Here is a 25,639-nt window from a genome sequence, read left to right as displayed (position 1 = left end):
TTTACCGTTATAACTATGCCCTTTCGCCTATATTTTGCTCTACTATTTTCCCAACTGACTGTATCTAAAACCACCAGTCCTTGTAAATGCATGTATCGTAACGTAATGTATCGTAACTCGCTCGGTACATAAATAAGCAAATAAGATCAAGAATGCATTACCATGTCTGTTGCCGGCGAACCTGCGAAATTTCCTGGAAATCCCTCGGAAACACCGATGTCTCGATTAATCAATTTCTATCGCGACACCCTAACCACCCTCGTGCTCCTCGTCCGCGACTTCGCAAAGAACCCTTAACCCCCGGCGGCCCGACCACCCTTCTATGGTTCTCCCATCGGAGTGGGGTTGACCATCGTTGAATTTCGGTTCGGCAGGCATGTTGACAGCGTGTAGCGGAGCGGAGCTCGTCGCTGGATGCTGTGGTGGCCCGTGCGCGCACTAATCAATATGGAGGGGAGCGCGTTCGAAACTGGTAGGGGTTGCTTTCGCCCTACCGCGCACCACTTTCCCGGTCGTGTCGCTTCGATTCTTCCTCCTAACCATTTGCAACCGTTCGCCTATACTCGAAAAATATCATCGTCGACTATGCAAACGCGACCGACATACGGGGGCAGAGTTAAGAAAAATTCCAGTTTTCGGGAAAGCAACGCGCGAAGAGACAAGACGGAAGGTGGTCTCTGCGGGAAGCAGACCTCGCACGCTCGCGGTTCGTGCGTACAGGGTTGACGGAGAGATGGAAGGAACACGGAAGGGGTGGAAGTGCGCGCAGCTGGGGCCGGAGAGCGCGATCCGCTCAGTAGGTATCGCGACGCGCTGCCGGCCGTAGCGCGCACTCTCCGGCCCTGACTCGAACTGGGTCACAAGCCCTCGGACGAGGCAGCGAACCTGTTCGCTCCGACCGGAGCACACCGGAGCCAGTTGCGCGCCACAGAACACGCCGACCTCACGCGACGCCGTTCTCTCTAATTGACTTTACCCATCTGTTTCTCTCACTCACACACACACTCTCTCTCTGTCTCTTTCTCTTACTCTATCTCTCGTTTCAATACGATCGCTTACTTTTCGACGCGTCGTACACGCTTCTACGGAGTTTCGTGACCGTACGTACTCGTTGGATATCTAGGACGTACATATCACGCAAGGATACACGCGTGTATGTATGCGTGTACACGTATACCGGAGGACGTGGCGTCCTAGAGAGGATCTGCAAGGGCGATCTCAAGATCGTTTGGATCGCAACGAGAATCATCGGGGTTGTCGGGAGAAGTCGATGGAGAGGAGACTCGGCTTTGGATGAGACCAGCTTGCGGAGGAATTGGGGTTGGTAGGTTTTACGCGGACAACCGGGCTATTCGTTAAGTGTTCGTAGTATCTGTCCGTGCTTCGGAGCACCTGGACAACTTGCGAGGAATTAGCATTATCGTTGAACGTACGTCGCGTATATGGCGATACGGGTGGTTTGGCAGTGGGGTGAACGGAGGATCGAATGGTGAGCGTGGTCAAGGACGTTCGTGGAACTTGGCTAGAGTTTTACGCAGTTAGAGACTGGCTGTGGGAGAGTCCGTGGAAGTTGTACGGCTCATCCTTGGCATTTCGAAACATCCTTGACGTTCTGGAAACGGGGTGAATCGGGTTGACTGATTTTCTTGGGGTGAGCGAGGGCTTTTAGTTGCGAGACTGGTCAAGGACGTCTGGCGCGTAGATGGTCTCTCGGTGACGCAAGTTCGGAGAAGTCTCCGGTGGCCTTCGTGTTCGACTTTAAACGCGTGTTTCTCAACGCTATTCCTAAAGTGACGTAAATTCGTTGCACATCGGACGGAAATAGTCCGTTAGAAATTTCGAGACGTGTCCAGAGTTCTGCGAAATTGGAGCACGACCCTATCACGGGTTTCGGGCGTTTGGTCGAGAACGTTTAGTCGGCGATTTCTCGGAGAGTTTGAAGTTGGAAAGTCGATCGAGAGATCGGAATCGCTGACACGTTCGAGACGGCAACAGAATCGAGAAGTCAAGGCGAGTCAAAGGAAACGTCGTGCCGGGTGGATCGATGGATTCTTTGTGAGTTCGTTGGAGAAACGCGTGTTCTTTGATCGAGTTGAAAAGCACGAGCAAGAGCGCGACGATCGTACGAGCCGTTTTCCACGCTCGTAACGCCACCGAAACGAACAGTTCCGATTTTTCAAAGAGGGTCCCGTACATCCACTTAAACTTCACGCGATTTTTCACGCGCAGAAAAATAGCGCGCGCTTTTTTCCTTTCTTTCTTTAACGTTTTCTTCGCCGCCTGTCCGCCAGTGCTGCGATAATTATCTGAAATAACGTTCTCGAAACCTCGCGCTTTTCACCTCTTGCGTTTTATGAATTTTTCCCAAGTGTCGTGCCAATTCTTCCAGAAGCGACTCCTTTACGCAAACGTTTTTTTCGTCTTTGTGAATTATGTTTTATGAGTTTCTCTCCAAGTGTCATACCAACTCTTCCAGAAACGAGTCTCTACCCTTGAAAAGAAGGAAACTACGTTCTCTACTATTTCCCTTTACGACTGTCACAGGGATCATCGTGGAACCTACCTCGTTCGAATCTTTACTCGAAAATCGTTCGTACAATTCCTTTTATCTTTTTTGAACTTTTACTGCACGAGCCTCGACGATTAACACGGCGTTCCTCTTGTCACGTTTTCCGCCGAAAAAGCCTCTCTGCACTCGTCAACCGCGTTACTTCCAACGTTCGTCGTCGAGCGTGCTACTCGTTCATCGGTCAAAAGTCCCTGTTTCTTCTACCCTTGTAACCGCCATCGCGTAGTTTCGACTAATAGGTCGCCGTGCCGTCGGGACGCCGAGATTTCACGGTATTAAAAACGATACCGCCGCGGAAATTCGAGCAATCTGTCTGATGGAAGGCCGCCGTTGACAAACTACTTTCAATCAACGTCAGAATATGCCGTGGTACATTTCCAGATTGCCCGTTTCTTCCGCGCTTCGTGTCTTTTTACAACGAACTCGAGCTACCTTCTTCTCCTTTCCTTTCGTCTATTTTCGTTTCGTCCTCGTCCTCCGCTTTCTCCTCTTTGCCCTTTTGTCCCGACGTGTTTGTCGTTTCGCTTCGCGAGAATCGTCGCCCACGCTCGCTGTCCGAGAAATCGGTATCTCGCGTGTCCACAGCAAAGTGTCAGGAGGTCATCCGTGACTTTCGGCTCTTTCGTCCGCTGTTCCTGGGGATCTCGTGATTAATGTACCTGGAGAAGGTCGGTAGACGAGCATCTTGGCTTTTGAATCGACCGAGGGAGAGTTAGGTTTGAGTTATCGGTGCACCTTTTCGCTTGGCTTTCCAGAAGGTCCAATTTATTGCCGAGTGTTTCGTTTTCTTTGCCTCCGAGCGAATCGTTCGATACTTTTTCGAATAATTGCCGCAAGATTTTCCATTCCAAGGTAATCGTTGTTTCATCATCTCGTTCCGTGTGTTCGAACGGCGAACGGGTATATAGTTCATTGTTCTGTTTAACAAATAAGAATTGGGAGCAGCTTGAAAAGGATATTGTATTTCTTAGGTTTTCGTATTTATCATATTTATAACGACAGTATCTCGAATTTTAAGTGGCACGAGTGCTTGGCTTTCGAAACGATCCAATTATTCCCGTTCTGTTCCTTCGATATCGAGTCGCTGGATATTTTTTCGAATAATTGCTGGAACGGAATTTCAGTTTCCGAGTCTCTCGACTTTGGTTTTCGCGTGTTTAAACAACGAACGAGTGAGTAGTCGTTGATAAATAAAGTGAAATTTGTTAACATTTTCCAATAAGCGTAACGAACGAGTGTTCTCATATTTATGATCGACGATATACGTCCTACGTTTCATCGTTTTATTCCACCTGCTTTAATGATAAACGAGTAGCCTTTTGAATTATTTTATAACAAATGACAGCTCTTCGAAATAATGGGTATCTCGAATTTGAAGCATCGCAAATGCCAACCGTTGGCGAATTTTTCCCCCCTGGGTTACGTAATATCTTGTAGAAGCGGATCGAGCGAATAAAATATCTGGCAGGAAATATAAAGTCGTCGACTGTTCGAAGTAGAACATCTCGGCGGAAGGTGCTTTAACATTTTCTTTTTATCCGCTGAAAGCGACTAAGCGTTCTGCGTTATTTGATCATAGTCGCGGAATCATTAGCGACAAATGCACATAGACGGGATAAAATTGCGAAAGACCATGATCGTTATAAAGGTTCGTTTCTCTGTAACTGTACGTGGAAACGTTTCATAAAGGTAGGATCATAATCGTGGTAAATCGCTGGTCTTTTCGCTGGATATCTCTGAAGCGATCGGATATTTTCAAGAACTCCGCAAAATGGTTTATGCTTGGTGCAGTTGTTACGCTCGGGGATGGTTGCTCGTATTTATTGGGTGTCGCAGGTACCGTGTTGTTTAATCGTCGCCAACGTCCGTGAATGGCGACGAGCACAAAGAGCCGAGGTACTCCTGGGTCAGTGTACTCGTGTAAACAGCCTCCATCACGCTGCAAGGCGGTAGTATAGCGTTCCATTCAGACCAACGAATACAACTTGCACGGTATTGTTGAAAGTGTTTCTATCTGTAAATTGTAATGGGAGTTCCTAATGAAAAGAGAGCTCTCGTTGCGACTCATTCTTTACGCACGGTTCGCTATCACAATTTTTCCGACGGTTCTTTATCTCCGATTTCATTTTATTCCGCGTTCCATTTTCGATATTTTTGTCACTCTGTTTATGCCGGGTCGTCGTTTAATGCTGCTACGATTCTCCAATTTTGATATTTCAATCTTGCCGTTATTTTAGCAAAAAGGAATTTTTAATATTTGAAAAAAAAAGAAGAAAAGAAGAAGTATGATGCAAGTTTGACGTGTTAATTAAAACACGACTTTTTTTCGTTTATATTTTGTGCAGATCGAAGTTACTTCGTAAGGTTAGAAAGATGTAATTGAGTGAAAAATGGCCGACAGAACGGAGCAAGGTCGAGATCGATCGAACGTCGTTCATTTACGCGGTGTCCTTTCGAGTGGCGTGGAAAAATTTGAAATATCGCTGTAAGATAATCGTAGGTTTGTTCGAAAGCGTTGCGTCGGCCAAAGAAGGGGCTCGTTCTGTCTCACACTCGATCGATAATTTAATCTTCGGGATTAAATTATTCCATCAATCTTTTTACACTTTCCAATTTGTCGCCAATAAATTTAACAATGGCGTAATCCTGCGACGCGGACGAGTATCCCGAGAAAGTTATACGATCCTTCTTAAATCTTCTGAATTTCCAGAGAAAGAGAGGTTTATCTTCGACTAAATCGATAACTTAATCTTCCAGATTGAATTATCCCACCGAGCCTTGTACATTTTTCAGATGTATCGTCGATAAATTTAAAAAAAGATCGCATAATGCCGCAACTTTTCCCAGTATCGTCTGGGGAAGGGCGTAGGCTTCGGAATCTTCTTTCTGTTCCAACAGAAACTCTAACTTTAATCTTCGAAATGAAATTATTCCATTAATCTGCTCGCGCTTTCGTAAGGCTATAGGACTGCGGCGGCGTTTTATACGTGTTACGCGTTACAACGTCCAAGTAGAAACTGCGTGCTTTAACGCGGCTGTCTACACAGACGCAAGGAACGCTGTCTGTCGCGTGTTGTACGCGGAAAACGAAGCGCGTTGGCAGTACGACGCGCTGTTTAGTATCGGTGTGTGACACGCGCGTAAACTGCTCATCCAGCCAAGATGCTACTTCGGCGGAGAAAACGCGACGTGTAATACGCAGCCCGTGTAGTTGTAGCCTGATATACAAAATTGTCATGCTCGATTTAAAAATTCAAGCGAGATCTTCTCGTCCAACGCCTGCGACTCTTCGGCTGCAATCTTCGTACGCTCGTTGGAAAACTCGTGTTTCGCGAAACTCGATTCACGGTAACTGCGAAAGTTATTTGGACGTATTTTGTATTTATTACGTACCATCGATGTACGAATCGATTGAGTGGAAATATATCAAGTTTCGTATCGTTCGGTCGTCTTATTTAAATATCGCAACAGAAATTTAATGAAAATGAAACATGGGTGCTGATAAAAAACGATTCGATGGAAAACAGGGCTGTGCGCGAATATTTTTTTGCGGTGAAACGTAAAATGTGTGTAAAAAAAAAAAAAAAGGAAAAAAATAGAATGTAAAGGGAAGCGTGTGAAACGAGAGAAAAAATCGCTGGCGGGTTTGACGAAGGGAAGTTGTCCTTCGACGATGGCAAGCAGGTCAAGTGTGCTCGTCCCGGAGATGACCTTCACGGGTGCAGGATGCAGAATTCTTTCCGCACTGCGCACCCTCGTTCCCTCTTGCTCGCTCGCTTGAGAACGTTCTTCCTCTTTGCAAACGTGCTAGACAACCACGAGAAGCCGCGTTTCTCTTGACCTTTCACCCGCGGAATCTTCTCTTCCCTCCTTTCTTCCCTTCGTCTTCTCCTCCTAAGTCTACATTGGTCTCGTTCGGGGTGGAGCGGTACAACTATCGACTGGCAACTTCCTGGACTCCGGGGCAACTTTTCCGTCCCGGTTCCACATTGGCCTCGTTGCTCTTCCATCCGACCTAATTTTTTCTTTCCGCGCCTCTTTCACGCGGTTATTCGTCTTTTGATAGACTGGTTCGCTCTTCGTTTTGGGTTGCGTTAGGACATTTTTCGGCATTCGGGGGCACTGACCTTCGGGGAATTTTCACGAAGAATGGAGGTCAGTGAAGTGTACTTTCTCAGGTGTCGATAGGTCGAAAAGTAGTATAGGCTCTGACAATGAGTTGGTAGAAAGAACACGATCGAGGAAGAACCGTTCTTTGTCTTTTTCGTGGAATTCCAGATATAGTGGGCGATGAAATAACAAACTATAGTTTCCACGATTCACGTCTTTTTTTTGACAAAAATATAAGAAATAGAAGAACGTGAAGAAAAAAGTTCCCGAGGGATCAAAATCGGAAGTTCGGAGGAGTTGCACGTAGGAATATTCGGATGTTTTATTACAAAGCACGAGGAAACTCCAAATCGTTCTTCGATTCTTTCGGAATTCTGTCCAAAAATAAACGGGACGTATGAATAAAATAAAGAATTGCTTCCTACGATCGGCGCATTTCTTGAAAAGAAGATAACGAGTAAAGAACGAAGAAGGAAGAAGTTTCTAAGTAAGAAAAATCATAAGCTCGTGGGAATTTTCCATCGAGCGTTCTCCAAGGGACGCGGAAACTCCAAATCTGTCCCTTCTCCGATTCTTTTGGAATTCCAGCCAGAAATAGAAGACTATGAAATTTCTTCGATCTATGTATTTCTTGAGAAAGAGTAAAGAAACGAGAAGCAGAAAAATAAAAGGAAAGAAGCTTCTGAGAAAAATCAGAAGCTCGTGGAAATTTTCCATCGAACGTTTTTCAAGCGTCGAAGAAACTCCAAATCTCAGCTTTTCTTCATTTCCTTGAAATTCTCACCAGAAACAGCAACGAAATAAAGGACTAGTTTCTATAATATATCACGTATTTCTCGACCAAAAGCAAAATAACAAGCAGAAGAAGGAAAGGGAAGAAGTTTATAAACTCGAGAGGGTCGCACGTGGGAATTTTCCATGGAGTATCTCCCAAGGGACGAAGAAACTCCATTGGAAGCATTTGAAAGATCGTTTCGTCGGTCCAGCGACGAAGGAAACGAAAGTGGTCCGAGCGACGGTGGGAGGACGAGTCGAACGGAAACGGTCGTGTTCGTTTCGCGCTCCGGCCACTTGACGGTCGTTGATCAAAAGCGAACGCTCGAGAATTTCTCAAGGAGGGTTGTTCTTTGAAGCTGGAATTCCTTCGAGATCGCTCGGCCGTTTGTCTTTGACAATAATCACCGGTTTCCAGCACTCGACTGTCCTGTTTTTCAAGCGCGATACTCCCTCGTCGAAACGAACGTTCTCTCACAGTCGATGCTCTCTTTTTCTCCTCCCCTTTTTTTCCTCTCGCGTCTTTTCACGGCTACTAAGAAAATTCCTATCGTTATTTCGACGCGGCGAGAGATTCGTCAAATTTCTTTTTTTTTCGAATCTTTACGAACACAACGAAGACAACAGTGCCGCGATGTTAATTCGTGTTAGAAAATTAAGTTGCATTCGATAACGTGTTGTGTCGTTGGTGATTAGGTCGTAGAAAATGGGACGTAGAAACGAAGAAAGATAACGGCGAAAGATAAAGGAAAAATGTTTCCACGAAGCAAGAGAAAAGCGGAGAGGAACGATAGACGGAATGGCCGTAAAATCATTCCTGATGGTTAATTCATAGAGCGTGGCATGTATAAAGCGAAATAAAAGTAACGGGAGGCGGGGATAATGCGAGTGTCGCATGAAAAATATTTTTGCGCGGCAGTAGGAACAGGGGAGAGTATGATGGATAAAATGATAGTGATATAAAGGATGCAAGAACTGCGACGAAATAATAGCGATTCGAAGAAAAATCCTGCGGGAAAGTTGTGTCTGTATAAAAAACGAGCAGCGGTTTATAGCGAAATGGCGGTAACATGAAGAAGGTGTTCTACAATCTGGATAAGTAAACCGACGATATTGTGCGATAACTTATACAAAAACTACTGTATCGTATTCATCGAGCGTACAAAAGACGGGACTCTGGAAGTTTAAAGGTAGTTTTAAACGAACGACTGTATAGAATATCTCTTTGAGAAAACATTTTTAGAAGACAGATTCGTATTAAGATCTTTTGCAAAGGTCGAGCGTCAAGGACGAATTATTCGCAGGCAAACTCGATTAGTCGGTGTCCTTGTTCACGTGTCCTTGTTTCCACGACCGAGGTTGACGCGGTCGAGGACGAACGACGACCCTTCTCGGACCAACCCCTCACTGACCCCTTTTGTCTCTCCAATTCTTCTCCGTCTAACGTCATCTTGCGGTTTGGGCACGAAATTCGGACGGATTCCAGTATTCCAGCAATGTACAATTTGTTGTTCGACCTTACTGCGTAACATAAATCGCAGTGTCCGTTGTTTTTGGTAGAAACGAACCAAAGAGATCGTCGATGGTTTCAAATTCTCCACGGAATCTGCAAACTTTCTTCTCCGCGATTTTTAAGCTTTCATAGGCTGTGTTAATTGGATCGTTTCTTACGGTTAGAGAAAAATGCCAGGCAAATTAATCTCAGTCAAAGCGATTTTAACGCTCGTGCAAATAATATAACACGGTTAGGGTGGAAAAACGTAGCGGCGCGTTAAAAACGAGCGAGCCCTCGTTTAACCGGATAATAAAATTCAAGGTTTCGCATACCGGAACACCGATCCCTGTTTTTTTTTCCCGAGTTTCGTCAACTACCGTTAATAGGAATCGAGGATAAGAACTTTCATCGGGCGGCCAGAGATTTCTCTGACTAAATTAAAAAGAAAATAAGTATAAAATAACGTCGCTATTTCTCCGGAAATGAAATATTCCGGCATAAGTGGTTCTCGCTCACTGTTTTAATTCTGCCGCGCCAAGAAGTCCGTTAACACGGTGGAAATAAACCGCTTTCGAGATGAAAATTCTTCCCCCGTTGCTGGTGGAAAAGGAAGGAAGAAAAGGAAAAGGAAGGAAGAAAAATTGTAGAAGGTTTTTGCTCACCGCGAATCTTGTCCCTGGTTCTTGGAAACTCTTCGAAAACAGCCGTCAGTCGATAGAAAAGCGAACATTTCCACTTTCCTCTCGCTAACGACTATCCTCTCGGCTGGCGCACGCTGAAGAAGCAAGTTCAGCCCGCGTCCTTGACCCACTCGCGTGTTTAACGATCCCCGAATCGGAGCCAGCCTAAAAAAAGGAAATTAATTAGAACACGGTCGCGTTCCAGAGGAAAGGGGCCGCGAGAGAGGAATTAAAGGGAGAATCGATCGGTTTCCAAGGGATCTGCGAGCACGCGAATTTCCAGCGAGGCGACATGGCCCACGAGTACAGGGATTATCGCGACGACTCGTAATCGCCAGTTCTACTTTTTCCTGTTAATAACTGGGTGAATCTTGTGGCGGAATAAAGTCGCCGAGGTTGGTGATTAAAACCGAAAGATGAGAAATTTCAACACCTAAAAAGCTGGGCCACGGCTTTTCGGATTAATCGATCGCGAGCTATGACGTTGTGTCGTGTGCATTTGTGACGTGTTTTGGATTTTCGAGGAATTCTGCAACCACGTCGCCGGCATCTACGCAGGTGAGCTTGTACAACAAGTACGTAATATTTTGAATGAAATTTCGTTCGACTCGCGCGTAGTAGGAATGGAGTAGTATCGCGATTTTGCGATTAAAAACTTTATTCCAACTATACACGATGCTCCGTGAGAAATTGGAGAAAACTCATCCGAGAACAATCTAATCAGCGCCAAGTTCTCAAAGTGGTAAATTACTTGAAATAATGCCGATTACCCAAGAACTGTAGTTACGCGAAATTTTAGTTGCGAACTAATTCTACGCTCGAAGTTGGAACTCGTAGAGAATTTTCAAATAAAAATCATCGCAATTAACCTTCATCCGTGTCTCACTTTCGCCGATTCATCTGTCCCCGGTGAGTCAAATTGGGACAATGGTGAAACATCGATGAAACGAAAAGATAAATAATTGATTTTCCACTTTGTCGTTTATGTGCACTCGCGATAAGTCTCCTTCGGGGATAGCGAATTTCAATCGCTCGTATTCCACTTGCCAATGCTTCCATCTTACCGTTCTTAGCTCTGAAGAGAAGACAAAGAGAATAACGAAGAAAAGGCGTCTCTGCTTCTCTTCTTCAAACTCTGATATTCGAAGCTATACGTGTCTAGCTGCATTCTGAGAGGATTGTACAATGAACGCATAATCGCCGCGCAACGATTACAAAGCGATGAGTTAGCCATCGATGGAACTGATAAGAATAACGTACGTGGGATCGAACGAACTTTGTAATCTCCTGCAACAAATATCGTCATACCTTTTTATCGCATGTTTCACCATTCATAGCATTGAATTCCATGTTAGAAAAATAAAAGTCACAAAGTCTCGGATCAATCTTTCCATAAAAGGTGATCTTCTACGTGAAAAACTTGAGGGTTAAACTTCGACTTGCTCGAATTTCAAAGTTGGCGAAGGACTCGTAGAAATCGATCGAGATAGCAGCGCATTCTTAGCAGCGTTCTTATCACTTTTGTCCGCGTTAAATCACGGATAGCGGACTAATCTCGTAGATTCACGTGCTCGTAAAGCAAGAAACGCTTGCAATATCAGATTTTCCGCGGATTCCCTCGGATCTAGTCGATGGAACGCGTCGTTGGCAGTGTTCTTAGAGAAAAGGAGAATCGATGGAGAAGTCGGTGTAATCTGGATCGTTTGGTTGCGAGTCGAGGCCACGTCCGCTCTGTTTCCCCGGATTTTTAAAGTCCGCTCGATACCTCCGCGCCCCGTCTAGAGTTATTTGCACGCTAGACGAGCGGCAATCCGGATGGAAAATTAATTTACCTTCAAAGAGAGGGCAAAGGAGCCGGAGTTGGCTCGCCGAGATCGGGTCGCTTCTCTATCGGTTCTCTCGATACGCGACCGATCGAGATCATTCCGAGCACTCGAATCGAAACCTTCCCATTTTCTGAGGAAGACTCGCGACACCCGTTTGGAAGAATAGTCGGAGTGAAAGGTCGAGATGTTCCGTTGAAAATGTTTCGGATGGGCCGACATCTTTTAGAATTTTGATATAGAATTTTGTTCGATTTAATACAACGTAGTCTGGATTAACGAAGGTGCTTACGAAGTATTCGAATTAGATCTTAATTAACTCCGTTGATTGTCTAGACACAATTACTCCAAGTTTGCCTTCATAAAGAAACTTAATTTTACTGCCGCGTATTACGACCTCGCTAATTCCCAACAAATTGATTTTAATTACGTTTTAACCCTGCGATATTATAAAACCATTGGCAACGAACTTTATGCCTTTCCATATTTTTAACAAAAATTCCATCGAAACAACTGGATGTTTTCAATGAAAATTGCAACGAGCAAGATTTCTATTTCTAACGTAAAATCTGTAACGTATTAACTGTACGCTTTTAACGAAAATAGCAAACGAATCGACTTTATGCTCGAAACACAAAAATTACGACTAATCCCCCCGGTCGCTGTTTGCTCTCGAAAGAAAAGAAGAGAAGAAAAAACAAATCTGTATTTTCCGATGCTGGTAAGCAGAGCAGAAGAATAGAAGTACATCGAGCGTTCCGTCTGCCGTTTTTTTTTTCGGACACGATGGAGGTTGCGACGATTCTCAGACCCGGAGCGTAACCACCGGTCGTAAATTGGCACACCCCCGAGAGTAAGACCTCGAATTTATCTCGTGGAATAACCGCGGACGTAGGAATGGGACGATCATTCGGCCCACGACCGCCTTGTCGAGTTTTCTTTCTTTCTCGTGACACCCGAAGGAATTTCATTACTCCGTGCCGCTCATTCCTGCTGACCGAAACAACGCTGCGCCGATTTCCTCGACACTTTTCTACGAAAACTTTGCCTTCTTATCGTGGCAGCTATGTTTGTATATTTTTGAGAACGCTTGGCTGATTTTTATCTCGAGTCTGGTCGAATAGCGTTTATTTGAAAACGATTTTATGAAGTTAAGTTTCTGTACGTTTCTAGACGCGTTCCTCTTTCCGATATTTTGATATATTAACTGCAAATTGCTGGATATATCGGACGCTTTCAGTTTGTTAATTTAAATCTTCATTTTTTGTACCTACAGTGACGCACAGAAACTTTCTACGTGTATGCATATATACAAAACGTTTTAAAATTTCACAAATACCACAACGAGGTACGGCTATCCTGATATTTTGGTAATCCTGTATCGATGAAATTTGAAACGGATTTGTAAATGTATATGCAAGTTGCAAAATATTTATCGCAAGCATGCACCTCGCAAAGATCATCAAAGTATTTGAACACTCAATTATTCGCTGTATTCATAAGCCATGATACGTAATCATGAGATCATCTTTAATAGTAACTGTACGTTTAAAGCTACTATTCATGCTGTATACTAATTTTTCGCCGAGTTTATGCTCGCGAAAAATGTCTCGCAACTTTTATATACATTTTCGGATTGGTTTAAAAATTTCACTGTCATAATCACGATAGTTGTGTCTAGTTTCCTATGATACATGTAATGTATTCATTAACCCTTTCGCTTCGGCAGTCCAGTCCACCGTCACTGAACAGAAACGCGTGCCAGAAATACGCACAGTGTGCGTGGTTGCTGTATATACATTTTCCTAAGTCTTAAACAACAACTGTGCTGAATAAAACAATCTCCGCTCCAATACGATAAGTATAATTTACATCTTTAATATGAAAAGACTTACAAAATCACAGGTAATATAGACATTTATACAGGGTGGTTGGTAACTGGTGGTACAAGCGGAAAGGGGGTGATTCTACGCGAAAAAAGAAGTCGAAGATATAGAATAAAAATTTTTTTTTAATTTTTTTTAATTTTTCCATCGAGACAACGATCTACAGTGAGATCCGTTATAACGAGACGCGACAAAGTGCACGCGTACCGAGCCAAAATTCAAAGTCGATTTTCTCGAAAACAAAACCTCGAACGAAAAATGTTTGCCTATATGCGACGTTCGAAGCGAAAGGGTTAAGAAAACAGTAATATTTTCAAGAATCACCGTATTTTTCACCATCGGAATTTTCTGTGATTATTTCCGACCATCTACTTTTCGATAAATTACGGCCATGGTTCGGGTTCGTGACGATGTAAATTTACCGAGAAGCATAATATTCTGTGACACGAACTATTGTGATTTGTTTACTTTCAGCCGAATGTATTAATCGATCTAATAGGATCTCGTTGAAATCCGGATGCGCTAATCTCGTCTAACACCGAAACGTAACAATTCTGTTTCGACGCAAGCTACTATGTGTAATTGCCTAAACGTTTCAACTCCCTTTAATCCGAGACTAACAACTTAACCGTTCTAATTTTAATTTGACGTAGCTCGAAGCTAATCCACTTTTAACACGCCAAATCATCTTCGCTAACTGTAACGTTACAGCCACAATAATAACTGGATATATTCCTATAATATTAGAAATAAGCCTAATCAGTGGTAGATAAATAATTCTAGCTAGTTTAGAGCTCGATTAAAATTTCTTTCGTTGTGGTTTTATAATTCTCACTGCTCGCGTGACTCTATGAAAATTGAACTTTCTTTCCAGCTTTACATTCCGACACGAACCAGACACGCTTAATCTACCTAGATACTGTTAATTTAAAATTTAAAGTTCTCGACTATCGACTGTGTGCTATAAAAAGCAGCGCGTTTCAACGCTGGATACTGTACGGTACACGGATTACAAAATTCCTACGATGCTAAAATTCGACTAACATCGAGAAAGAAATAAAAGATTTATCGTCGATGGTATTTGAACATCTTCTTGTATAGCAACATTGTTGATTACATAAATCGATCGATGTTCATATTCACGCTCGTTTCGATTCAAAGAAACGCTCAACGTTTTGTTTTTGCGGTAGAAATAACTTGGCAACAAATTTAACGCGGTTGTCTTCTTTCTTCGGCTAACAGTGAAACGTGCTACTTTTCGCGACGGATTACCGAAACGTGCTAGTTTTCGCAACGAAAAAGCGCAACGTGCTACTGCTCGTCGCTATAAATGAAAACATGCTGCTTTTCAAGTGCAAACTCGGAAACCGCTGGCTCTCGCCGTTACAAAGTCCGCCAGTCTTCGTAATACAAACGAATCGCGTCGTTTTTCGCGACGCAAGCAACTACAACGCTTAAACGCTCCAATTTAAACACGCGGATCGATTCTAATTCTCTAGAATCTCCGTTACACCGTCGTTTACTAGTCACGCGTGAATTCCATAAAGGTTTAATCTTCGTTTGAATTCCAAATCAGTCGTGCGGTTGCGTGTTGGCGAGATCGGGACCGCGTTAACGGGGCTCGTTCTCCGGAAACGCGATTCGCGCGAACGAGCAGTGAGCTATTGCGTAACGCTGCCGTCGTTACGTCCGCCATTAACTTACGTCCAGGCTATTCCACGAAACAATGTATTTAGCTTAAAAGCTTCCAACGACCATTTTAATCGGAGGAACACGAAACTGGGTGGCGCCCAACGTTTATCGCGGATAAAAATTGGCCAACGACACGAAAAGAACGAAAGTAGGGCAATTTGAATAAAATCGAGATCCGTGATAGCGATTAACGCCACTTTATAAAATATTCGTCTATTTTTCTCCGCGTTTCTTTCATTTTCGAAACACCGTTGCCGTAACGTCGTTGACGGATACGTGAATCGACGTTTTTCATTTTGCGAACGCTGAGAACGGCGAGACGCGAGTCGACGTTTCCCATTTTATTTGATTCGATACGTTTCGGAAAAACGCGCGTCAGACTCGCTTTGTTTCAAAGTATACCGTCAACAGCGTGTTAATGACGACTTTGATGTCGGAATTCTGAACTCTGATCAAATCGAAATTTTATTGCTGTTTCACAGTATCGATCATGACGCGCAAATGAGAATTCATGGATATGGAGTGGCGATCGAGGAGTGGCAGGTCGAACGTTTTACCTGCGCTCTATTAGTATCGATAACGAGAGAGTAGTGATTCTTTAAACGTAATGCGAAAATCGATGCGTACGTGGTATCGCGTGGAGATCGAGCCGAGCGTGACGAGTGTTGCATACGTGATGTCGTTAAAGTTGTAGGATGCCATGTAGCATGAACAGCACGATTGAAAAGCCAGAGAGTCCTGAGCGAGTCGTCGAAGAACAGGCAAAGAATCGGAATTAGCATTTTCGAAATCTATTCTGTATATTCTATAGTAGTTTCATTTTATATCCAACGAATAAAATCCTAATATTCTTATAGAGTTAGCAACCTTTCATTTCCATTCCAGACATTCGTCGATGTATTCAACAATTTTGAAGATATTCGCGGAGAACAATTTAAATGGAACATCACTACTGCGTGCCATTGTATCACCATTGTAATTCTATTGTTCGGATGTATAATACCAGGCGGCGTGTATAGTCGTATTCTGTAACAGCTATTCGAGCCAAGTCAGCGCCTAACGAAGGAGTTAGAAGCGCTTACGATAACCGATCATTTTCCTTTCTTTGCAGACAGTGTTTCATGTTCCTGAAATCGTCGATAGATCGTTGGTGCGCGGTGTTGCGATCGAATCGGGATCGCCAGTGATCGTGAAGTTTGAAAGCTGCTGGCCGAGCGTGTGGCTGGTAGGGCGAGAAGCCCGATCGACCAAGGATCGTTCGAACGAGGGTGTCCCTTTCACCGGAACAACGGTGCTGATCCTCGGCATGAAGGGTAAGTCCTTTGAAATCCTATTCACACGATAGAAACGCTATTCCTCCTCTTTTTCCCAAACGTGAAATATCTCTATCGTCGCCTTCCTCGCTCGCGAGCTTGTCACTCGAATTTCCAGCAAGCAGAAGCTTATCTCTGACCCTCGACGCTGAGAAGAAGCAACCTGATGCGAACGCAGAGATCGAATACAGCAGTAGATAAAAAAAAAAAAAAAAATATCTAAATTGAGCTAGGATTGCCATTGGATACTATTACGCGTGACGCCAATGATGGTCAATCGGGAGGAAATTCGATGGCTACCATTGGACGAGATAGCAGATTAGTAGCGTAAAATTCACGCAATTTCTAACAATTTCGCATTTACTGCATCTCGTCGCACGATATCAACGACAAGCGTCGCTCCGATCGGTTACCGATGTTTTTCGAAAGTGCTCGTATTTTTATGATATTCAATGGGAGCGTTAATGACGGAAGCGCAAAAAATTTGCGAAATCAACGTTGGCGAACGATGGCTGGTGGTTGGGACAGCGCGTAACAGCTGTTTTGCATAACCTAATTAGTCAGCGAGCCGCACACGCTGGCCGGAATTAAAATTGGAGCTCGAGCGGGTCTCGCACCGCCTCTCGCAGCATCGTTCCCTTCGATCTTTTCCGGCAGACTGGCTGCGAGAACTCTCGAGAATAGAATTTGTTACGTCGCCATCTGGCGTCGGACCATTTGCCTACCTTTCGAAGCGGTTCTACGGGGAAATATCCCAAGACGTTATACGGTGGCATAGCAACTACGTTGGACATGGGAACGCACCGAAGGTTTCCACGAATGGTAACGATATTTCTCTCGGAAAGTCGTACTTTGCAAGGATATTCGAGCGTTAGTGAAACGTAAAATCGCGAGCCGACTCGGTCCAACGATCTTCCACCTCTGAAGTAACGTAAATCCGACGGCTAGCGCGAATAGAATCCTCCGGAGGGCTATTCGCCGACGAATTTGATCGCTATCACCCGAATTCTCTTTATGAAACTTTCCAAACGACGTGGTCGAAGCGACGTACGCGAAGAAGAATTTTCGCGAATGAAAAGGATCGCACGGCAGAAGGAAGGAAATTGGTGGACCACGGCTGGATGAAATCGGCAGGACAGAGATTAATCTCGCGATTAACAGAGCCGGGGGTCCGGTCGAAAACGAACATCGCGATCGTAGTGGCCTGATAATGGATTATCTGCTCGCGGGCATAATGTATCGCCCGCTGTCACGGCGGCCACGATGAATCACCTGGCTGCGACTTTCTCCGGTGAACGTCTCTCCAATTAACGCGACTGAAAGCGACGATTAAGCGATTCGTTGGTAAATAATTTTTAAGCTCGCGCTGCTCATTTTTACGTAGGAAACGTTTCCAAAGTGCCGATCGTTATCGTTTGGCAGCCACTCGAGTTCCTCTCCTCGCAACCAAAATGCCAGTTTCTACGACTCGATCTTTTCTTTTTCTCGTAGTATCGAGTCAATCGTGACACGAATAGTGGCATGCGATAGATACAAACGTCATTAACGCGCGAATTTTATACACAGGGTGGTTGGTAACTGATGGTACAAGCGGAAAGGGGGTGATTCTACGCGAAAAAAGAAGTCGAAAATATAGAATACAATCTTTTTTAATTTTTTCTTTCTTTTTTAATTTTTCCATCGGGACAACGATCTACAGTGAGGTCCGTTATAACGAGACGCGATAAAGTGCACGCGTACCGAGCCAAAATTCAAAGTCGATTTTCTCGAAAACAAAGCCTCGAGCGAAAAATTTTTATTCTATATTTTCGACTTCTTTTTTCGCGTAGAATCACCCCCTTTCCGCTTGTACCACCAGTTACCAACCACCCTGTATTTTACGTCGATTGTAAAATGTTATTATATATAGTCTTTTTTATACGATATTACTTGGATTATTTGTATCGTTAAAAATTCTTTAGCTCGTCAGATTCATCTTATTTCGATCGTACTACAAAATTTAGTTACACGTGGGTCACCGATGACCACCGTAGCAGCCGGTGTGTTAATTTAACTCGCTTCCCCACACAGGACGAGCTATCTCGAGATACGATAACGTTCGTATAATGGTTACGGTCCAGAGTTGCCCTATTATTCCAATTATGTACAATCGTAATCAAGGTGCCATCAACTACGACAAACCTTGTATATTAGTAATTGTTAATGATTACCGTAAGATGAAAATTTAAGCACGCGTTCTAGATGTCCGACGAATATCCTTTTCCTATTGATCGGAAGAATATGGCGATGGACCCAACCAGGGTAACCGATTAATTGTTAATCAACGGTGGCAGCGGCCGAATAATTAGCGGTGCGGCTATCGCCGCCAGGACTATCAACACAAGCGAGTTGCTACTTATTAACGGCGAGTTAATCGCGGCCGGTCGGTAATTTATTTCTCGCGAGTTCCACTCGGCAATGTCGAGTACAGCAAATATTTATCTCGGACTCGCTCTTTGAAACTGGCGAAAGTGGTTGTCTAAACCGCGCCTCTTTTTTTTTATATTTGCCCGACGCAGCGGCGAAATTAAAATTCCGCCTCAAGGGAGGGAAAGGTCGTGGGAACTTCGAGTCTGGAAAATTCGCCACTTCTACTGTTCCTCTTTTTCCAACCGGTCTCTGCGGACACGGGGCGCGAGAACGCGCAATTAGTGGCACGAGTGGAAAGGAAAAATTTTAAATACCCCGAGGAATCTCTTAGATTCGATGAAATTCCATAAAAACGTGGAACTTGCGAAAAGATACGGCGCATGAGGTGGAAAATATCTTGTTCCATTGATACGTTCGATTGTCACATGTATCGATGTGACTATCGTTTGGTATCTTTCAACGATGTAACGCGTGTCCTGGCTGTCTTCAAGTAAAACCAAGTAAAAGAATTTCTTCTGAATCTCTGTCGTCACAGGAGATGGGAATCCTACAGATTCTCCCGGACGAGTTAATGGACAAATGTTATGACTTGCCGCGCGTTTCCTCTCGAACGCGTGCAATGCCAATTTGTAAAAGTTGGAAGCGGCGCTCTGTAGGAAATATTTTGCCAATTAGTTAAATCGACGCGCAACAGGCGAACCACGGGCGTCAAGAGTCTTCAGAAAACTCCGCAACGTCGAGCCACACGGCATGCGAAAAATATAACACTCGACTGAAACGTGGAACAATTAATTATCCCGTATCGAAACATGGCGTAATTATTTAATTTCGCGCTTCTCTGTGGTTCGACTCTTTCGTAAACACGGCACGCTGATTTCCAAAGGTTTCAAGGGTGTTACGTAGGTAGCACTGTCGCAATTAATTGAATCGCGGCGCAACAGACGAGATCCAGGCGTCGAGAAGGGTCGTTGAAGACGGCCGACAGAAAATCCTCGGCAAATTACCGCGAAATTTCGCGTTTTGCGTTTGGATACGCGCCAGCCGTTCGGTTAAAGCGCGAATTCGCGATGAGGGGTTACGGGGAGTAAGCTGCAGCTCCGACACACTGGATCGGCTCAAAAGTTCCTTTCTCTCTTTCTCTCTCTCCCTCTCTCTCTTTCGCTTTCTAGCACCAGAAACTGCGCAGTAATTATGGCATAACTTCGACAGAGTCTCTTTGTTAACAACGAAAGCCTCTCTCGAGACGAGTATCCGATATTGAGCGCTCGAGGAAGCGTAAACTTGGTCTTCACGCTTCGGTTTCCGGTGCCCGTCATCGGCCATTCCCTCCTCTTTCGCCTAGCCGTTTGCATAACTTCTTTTTCCCTGGTGTGCTTTCGCGCGAGCAGGTTTCTATTTCCCACGTGGGAAGTCGCGGGAGCTCGTAACATTTTGCATTACACGCTGTCCCGGCTAACACTAACACTAACACTAAACACTAAACACTAAACACTAAACACTAAACACTAAACACTAAACACTAAACACTAAACACTAAACACTAAACACTAAACACTAAACACTAAACACTAAACACTAAACACTAAACACTAAACACTAAACACTAAGTACTAAAGTACCAAAACACTAAAGTACTACATCATCAAAGCACCAAAGCACCAAAGTACTAAAGCACCAAAGTACCAAAGTACAGAAGTTGAAGTTGAAGTTGAAGTTGAAGTTGAAGTTGAAGTTGAAGTTGAAGTTGAAGTTGAAGTTGAAGTTGAAGTTGAAGTTGAAGTTGAAGTTGAAGTTGAAGTTGAATTTGAAGTTGAAGTTGAAATTGAAGTTGAAGTAACGTGACGTTGTCCCGAACGTCTGATTCCCAACACGGTAACGTTTGTCTCAGTTACTGATAATGGAAGATGGAGAATTCTATTTTTGTCTACGATAAGAAAGATATCGATATTACGTCACTTGTTTTCGATGATACTGAAACTGATTTTAATACGATCTAAACATCGAATGAGATGAAAATTATTTGTTGAAGATTTCGACGTTCTGTCAATTAAAGAGAAATTATATTCGTCGTTCTCACATGTAAAGTTACTTCACCAATTAACATGAAACGTGCGTGTTTTTGTAACAGAGACAACACTGTCCTTTAAGTCTCGTGCTATTAACACTAACACTAAACACTAAACACTAAGTACCAAAGTACCAAAACACCAAAGTACTGAAGCATTACAGCACCAAAGTACTGAAGTTGAAGTTGAAGTTGAAGTTGAAGTTGAAGTTGAAGTTGAAGTAACGTGACGTTGTCCCGAACGTCTGATTCCCAACACGGTAACGTTTGTCTCAGTTACTGATAATGGAAGATGGAGAATTCTATTTTTGTCTACGATAAGAAAAATATCGATATTACGTCACTTGTTTTCGATGATACTGAAACTGATTTTAATACGATCTAAACATCGAATGAGATGAAAATTATTTGTTGAAGATTTCGACGTTCTGTCAATTAAAGGGAAATTATATTCGTCGTTCTCACATGTAAAGTTACTTCACCAATTAACATGAAACGTGCGTGTTTTTGTAACAGAGACAACACTGTCCTTTAAGTCTCGTGCTATTAACACTAACACTAAACACTAAACACTAAGTACCAAAGTACCAAAACACCAAAGTACTGAAGCATTACAGCACCAAAGTACTGAAGTTGAAGTTGAAGTTGAAGTTGAAGTTGAAGTTGAAGTTGAAGTAACGTGACGTTGTCCCGAACGTCTGATTCCCAACACGGTAACGTTTGTCTCAGTTACTGATAATGGAAGATGGAGAATTCTATTTTTGTCTACGATAAGAAAAATATCGATATTACGTCACTTGTTTTCGATGATACTGAAACTGATTTTAATACGATCTAAACATCGAATGAGATGAAAATTATTTGTTGAAGATTTCCACGTTCTGTCAATTAAAGAGAAATTATATTCGTCGTTCTCACATGTAAAGTTACTTCACCAATTAACATGAAACGTGCGTGTTTTTGTAACAGAGACAACACTGTCCTTTAAGTCTCGTGCTATTAACACTAACACTAAACACTAAACACTAAGTACCAAAGTACCAAAACGCCAAAGTACTGAAGCATTAAAGCACCAAAGTACTGAAGTTGAAGTTGAAGTTGAAGTTGAAGTTGAAGTTGAAGTTGAAGTTGAAGTTGAAGTTGAAGTTGAAGTTGAAGTTGAAGTTGAAGTTGAAGTTGAAGTTGAAGTTGAAGTTGAAGTTGAAGTTGAAGTTGAAGTTGAAGTTGAAGTTGAAGTTGAAGTTGAAGTTGAAGTAACGTGACGTTGTCCCGAACGTCTGATTCCCAACACGGTAACGTTTGTCTCAGTTACTGATAATGGAAGATGGAGAATTCTATTTTTGTCTACGATAAGAAAAATATCGATATTACGTCACTTGTTTTCGATGATACTGAAACTGATTTTAATACGATCTAAACATCGAATGAGATGAAAATTATTTGTTGAAGATTTCGACGTTCTGTCAATTAAAGAGAAATTATATTCGTCGTTCTCACATGTAAAGTTACTTCACCAATTAACATGAAACGTGCGTGTTTTTGTAACAGAGACAACACTGTCCTTTAAGTCTCGTGCTATTAACACTAACACTAAACACTAAACACTAAGTACCAAAGTACCAAAACACCAAAGTACTGAAGCATTACAGCACCAAAGTACTGAAGTTGAAGTTGAAGTTGAAGTTGAAGTTGAAGTTGAAGTTGAAGTTGAAGTTGAAGTTGAAGTAACGTGACGTTGTCCCGAACGTCTGATTCCCAACACGGTAACGTTTGTCTCAGTTACTGATAATGGAAGATGGAGAATTCTATTTTTGTCTACGATAAGAAAAATATCGATATTACGTCACTTGTTTTCGATGATACTGAAACTGATTTTAATACGATCTAAACATCGAATGAGATGAAAATTATTTGTTGAAGATTTCCACGTTCTGTCAATTAAAGAGAAATTATATTCGTCGTTCTCACATGTAAAGTTACTTCACCAATTAACATGAAACGTGCGTGTTTTTGTAACAGAGACAACACTGTCCTTTAAGTCTCGTGCTATTAACACTAACACTAAACACTAAACACTAAGTACCAAAGTACCAAAACACCAAAGTACTGAAGCATTAAAGCACCAAAGTACTGAAGTTGAAGTTGAAGTTGAAGTTGAAGTTGAAGTTGAAGTTGAAGTTGAAGTTGAAGTTGAAGTTGAAGTTGAAGTTGAAGTTGAAGTTGAAGTTGAAGTTGAAGTTGAAGATGAAGTTGAAGTAACGTGACGTTGTCCCGAACGTCTGATTCCCAACACGGTAACGTTTGTCTCAGTTACTGATAATGGAAGATGGAGAATTCTATTTTTGTCTACGATAAGAAAGATATCGATATTACGTCACTTGTTTTCGATGATACTGAAACTGATTTTAATACTATCTAAACATCGAATGAGATGAAAATTATTTGTTGAAGATTTCGACGTTCTGTCATTTAAAGAGAAGTTATATTCGTCGTTCTCACATGTAAAGTTACTTCACCAATTGACATGAAACGTGCGTGTTTTTGTAACAGAGACAACACTGTCCTTTAAGTCTCGTGCTACTAACACTAACACTAAACACTAAACACTAAGTACCAAAGTACCAAAACATCTAAGTACTGAAGCATTAAAGCACCAAAGTACTGAAGTTGAAGTTGAAGTTGAAGTTCAAGTTGAAGTTGAAGTTGAAGTTGAAGTTGAAGTTGAAGTTGAAGTTGAAGTTGAAGTTGAAGTTGAAGTTGAAGTAGAAGTTGAAGTTGAAGTTGAAGTTGAAGTTGAAGTTGAAGTTGAAGATGAAGTTGAAGTTGAAGTTGAAGTTGAAGTTGAAGTTGAAGTTGAAGTTGAAGTTGAAGATGAAGTTGAAGTAACGTGCCGTTGTCCCGAACGTCTGATTCCCAACACGGTAACGTTTGTCTCAGTTACTGATAATGGAAGATGGAGAATTCTATTTTTGTCTACGATAAGAAAAATATCGATATTACGTCACTTGTTTTCGATGATACTGAAACTGACTTTAATACGATCTAAACATCGAATGAGATGAAAATTATTTGTTGAAGATTTCGACGTTCTGTCAATTAAAGAGAAATTATATTCGTCGTTCTCACATGTAAAGTTACTTCACCAATTAACATGAAACGTGCGTGTTTTTGTAACAGAGACAACACTGTCCTTTAAGTCTCGTGCTATTAACACTAACACTAAACACTAAACACTAAGTACCAAAGTACCAAAACACCAAAGTACTGAAGCATTAAAGCACCAAAGTACTGAAGTTGAAGTTGAAGTTGAAGTTGAAGTTGAAGTTGAAGTTGAAGTTGAAGTTGAAGTTGAAGTTGAAGTTGAAGTTGAAGTAACGTGACGTTGTCCCGAATGTCTGATTCCCAACACGGTAACGATTGTCTCAGTTACTGATAATGGAAGATGGAGAATTCTATTTTTGTCTACGATAAGAAGGATATCGATATTACGTCACTTGTTTTCGATGATACTGAAACTGATTTTAATACGATATAAACATCGAATGAGATGAAAATTATTTTTTGAAGATTTCGACGTTCTGTCAATTAAAGAGAAATTATATTCGTCGTTCTCACATGTAAAGTTACTTCACCAATTAACATGAAACGTGCGTGTTTTTGTAACAGAGACAACACTGTCCTTTAAGTCTCGTGCTACTAACACTAACACTAAACACTAAACACTAAGTACCAAAGTACCAAAACACCAAAGTACTGAAGCATTAAAGCACCAAAGTACTGAAGTTGAAGTTGAAGTTGAAGTTCAAGTTGAAGTTGAAGTTGAAGTTGAATTGAAGTTGAAGTTGAAGTTGAAGTTGAAGTTGAAGTTGAAGTTGAAGTTGAAGTTGAAGTTGAAGTTGAAGTTGAAGATGAAGTTGAAGTTGAAGTTGAAGTTGAAGTTGAAGTTGAAGTTGAAGTTGAAGATGAAGTTGAAGTAACGTGACGTTGTCCCGAACGTCTGATTCCCAACACGGTAACGTTTGTCTCAGTTACTGATAATGGAAGATGGAGAATTCTATTTTTGTCTACGATAAGAAAAATATCGATATTACGTCACTTGTTTTCGATGATACTGAAACTGACTTTAATACGATCTAAACATCGAATGAGATGAAAATTATTTGTTGAAGATTTCGACGTTCTGTCAATTAAAGAGAAGTTATATTCGTCGTTCTCACATGTAAAGTTACTTCACCAATTGACATGAAACGTGCGTGTTTTTGTAACAGAGACAACACTGTCCTTTAAGTCTCGTGCTATTAACACTAACACTAAACACTAAACACTAAGTACCAAAGTACCAAAACACCAAAGTACTGAAGCATTAAAGCACCAAAGTACTGAAATTGAAGTTGAAGTTGAGGTTGAAGTTGAAGTTGAAGTTGAAGTTGAAGTTGAAGTTGAAGTTGAAGTTGAAGTTGAAGTTGAAGTTGAAGTTGAGGTAACGTGACGTTGTCCCGAACGTCTGATTCCCAACACGGTAACGTTTGTCTCAGTTACTGATAATGGACGATGGAGAATTCTATTTTTGTCTACGATAAGAAAGATATCGATATTACGTCACTTGTTTTCGATGATACTGAAACTGATTTTAATACGATCTAAACATCGAATGAGATGAAAATTATTTGTTGAAGATTTCGACGTTCTGTCAATTAAAGAGAAATTATATTCGTCGTTCTCACATGTAAAGTTACTTCACCAATTAACATGAAACGTGCGTGTTTTTGTAACAGAGACAACACTGTCCTTTAAGTCTCGTGCTATTAACACTAACACTAAAC

At 42.3% G+C, this 25,639-nt stretch overlaps 1 protein-coding gene and 1 long non-coding RNA gene across 6 annotated transcripts in view; one reads left to right on the top strand and one right to left on the bottom strand.

Annotated features, from left to right (window-relative positions):
* Positions 1 to 983: 983 nt before the first annotated feature.
* Positions 984 to 25,639, bottom strand: part of LOC126863679 (uncharacterized) — a 189,178-nt gene continuing 164,522 nt past the window's right edge. The window contains exons 3-4 of the long non-coding RNA XR_007688939.1: positions 9,611 to 9,793; positions 984 to 4,583 (exon numbers count right to left, since the gene is read on the bottom strand). This is a non-coding gene — a long non-coding RNA (uncharacterized LOC126863679). The remainder of the gene's footprint in view (positions 4,584 to 9,610; positions 9,794 to 25,639) is intronic.
* The window catches only part of LOC126863605 (uncharacterized), a 207,363-nt gene continuing 182,899 nt past the window's right edge, over positions 1,176 to 25,639 (top strand). For 2 of the 5 annotated variants that reach the window (XM_050613919.1, XM_050613915.1), the window contains exons 1-3: positions 1,184 to 1,324; positions 9,834 to 10,186; positions 16,141 to 16,342. In XM_050613919.1, coding sequence (XP_050469876.1) covers positions 16,336 to 16,342 — 7 coding nt within the window. In that variant the 5' untranslated portion in view covers positions 1,184 to 1,324; positions 9,834 to 10,186; positions 16,141 to 16,335. Of the gene's footprint in view, positions 1,325 to 9,833; positions 10,204 to 16,140; positions 16,343 to 25,639 lie in introns of all 5 variants that reach the window. The other 3 variants (XM_050613916.1, XM_050613917.1, XM_050613918.1) reach the window with 3 other exon arrangements.

Source organism: Bombus huntii, chromosome 3 (assembly GCF_024542735.1).
Source record: "Bombus huntii isolate Logan2020A chromosome 3, iyBomHunt1.1, whole genome shotgun sequence".
In the NCBI taxonomy this organism is placed as follows: domain Eukaryota; kingdom Metazoa; phylum Arthropoda; class Insecta; order Hymenoptera; family Apidae; genus Bombus; species Bombus huntii.
This window is presented reverse-complemented; position numbering and strand designations above follow the sequence as displayed.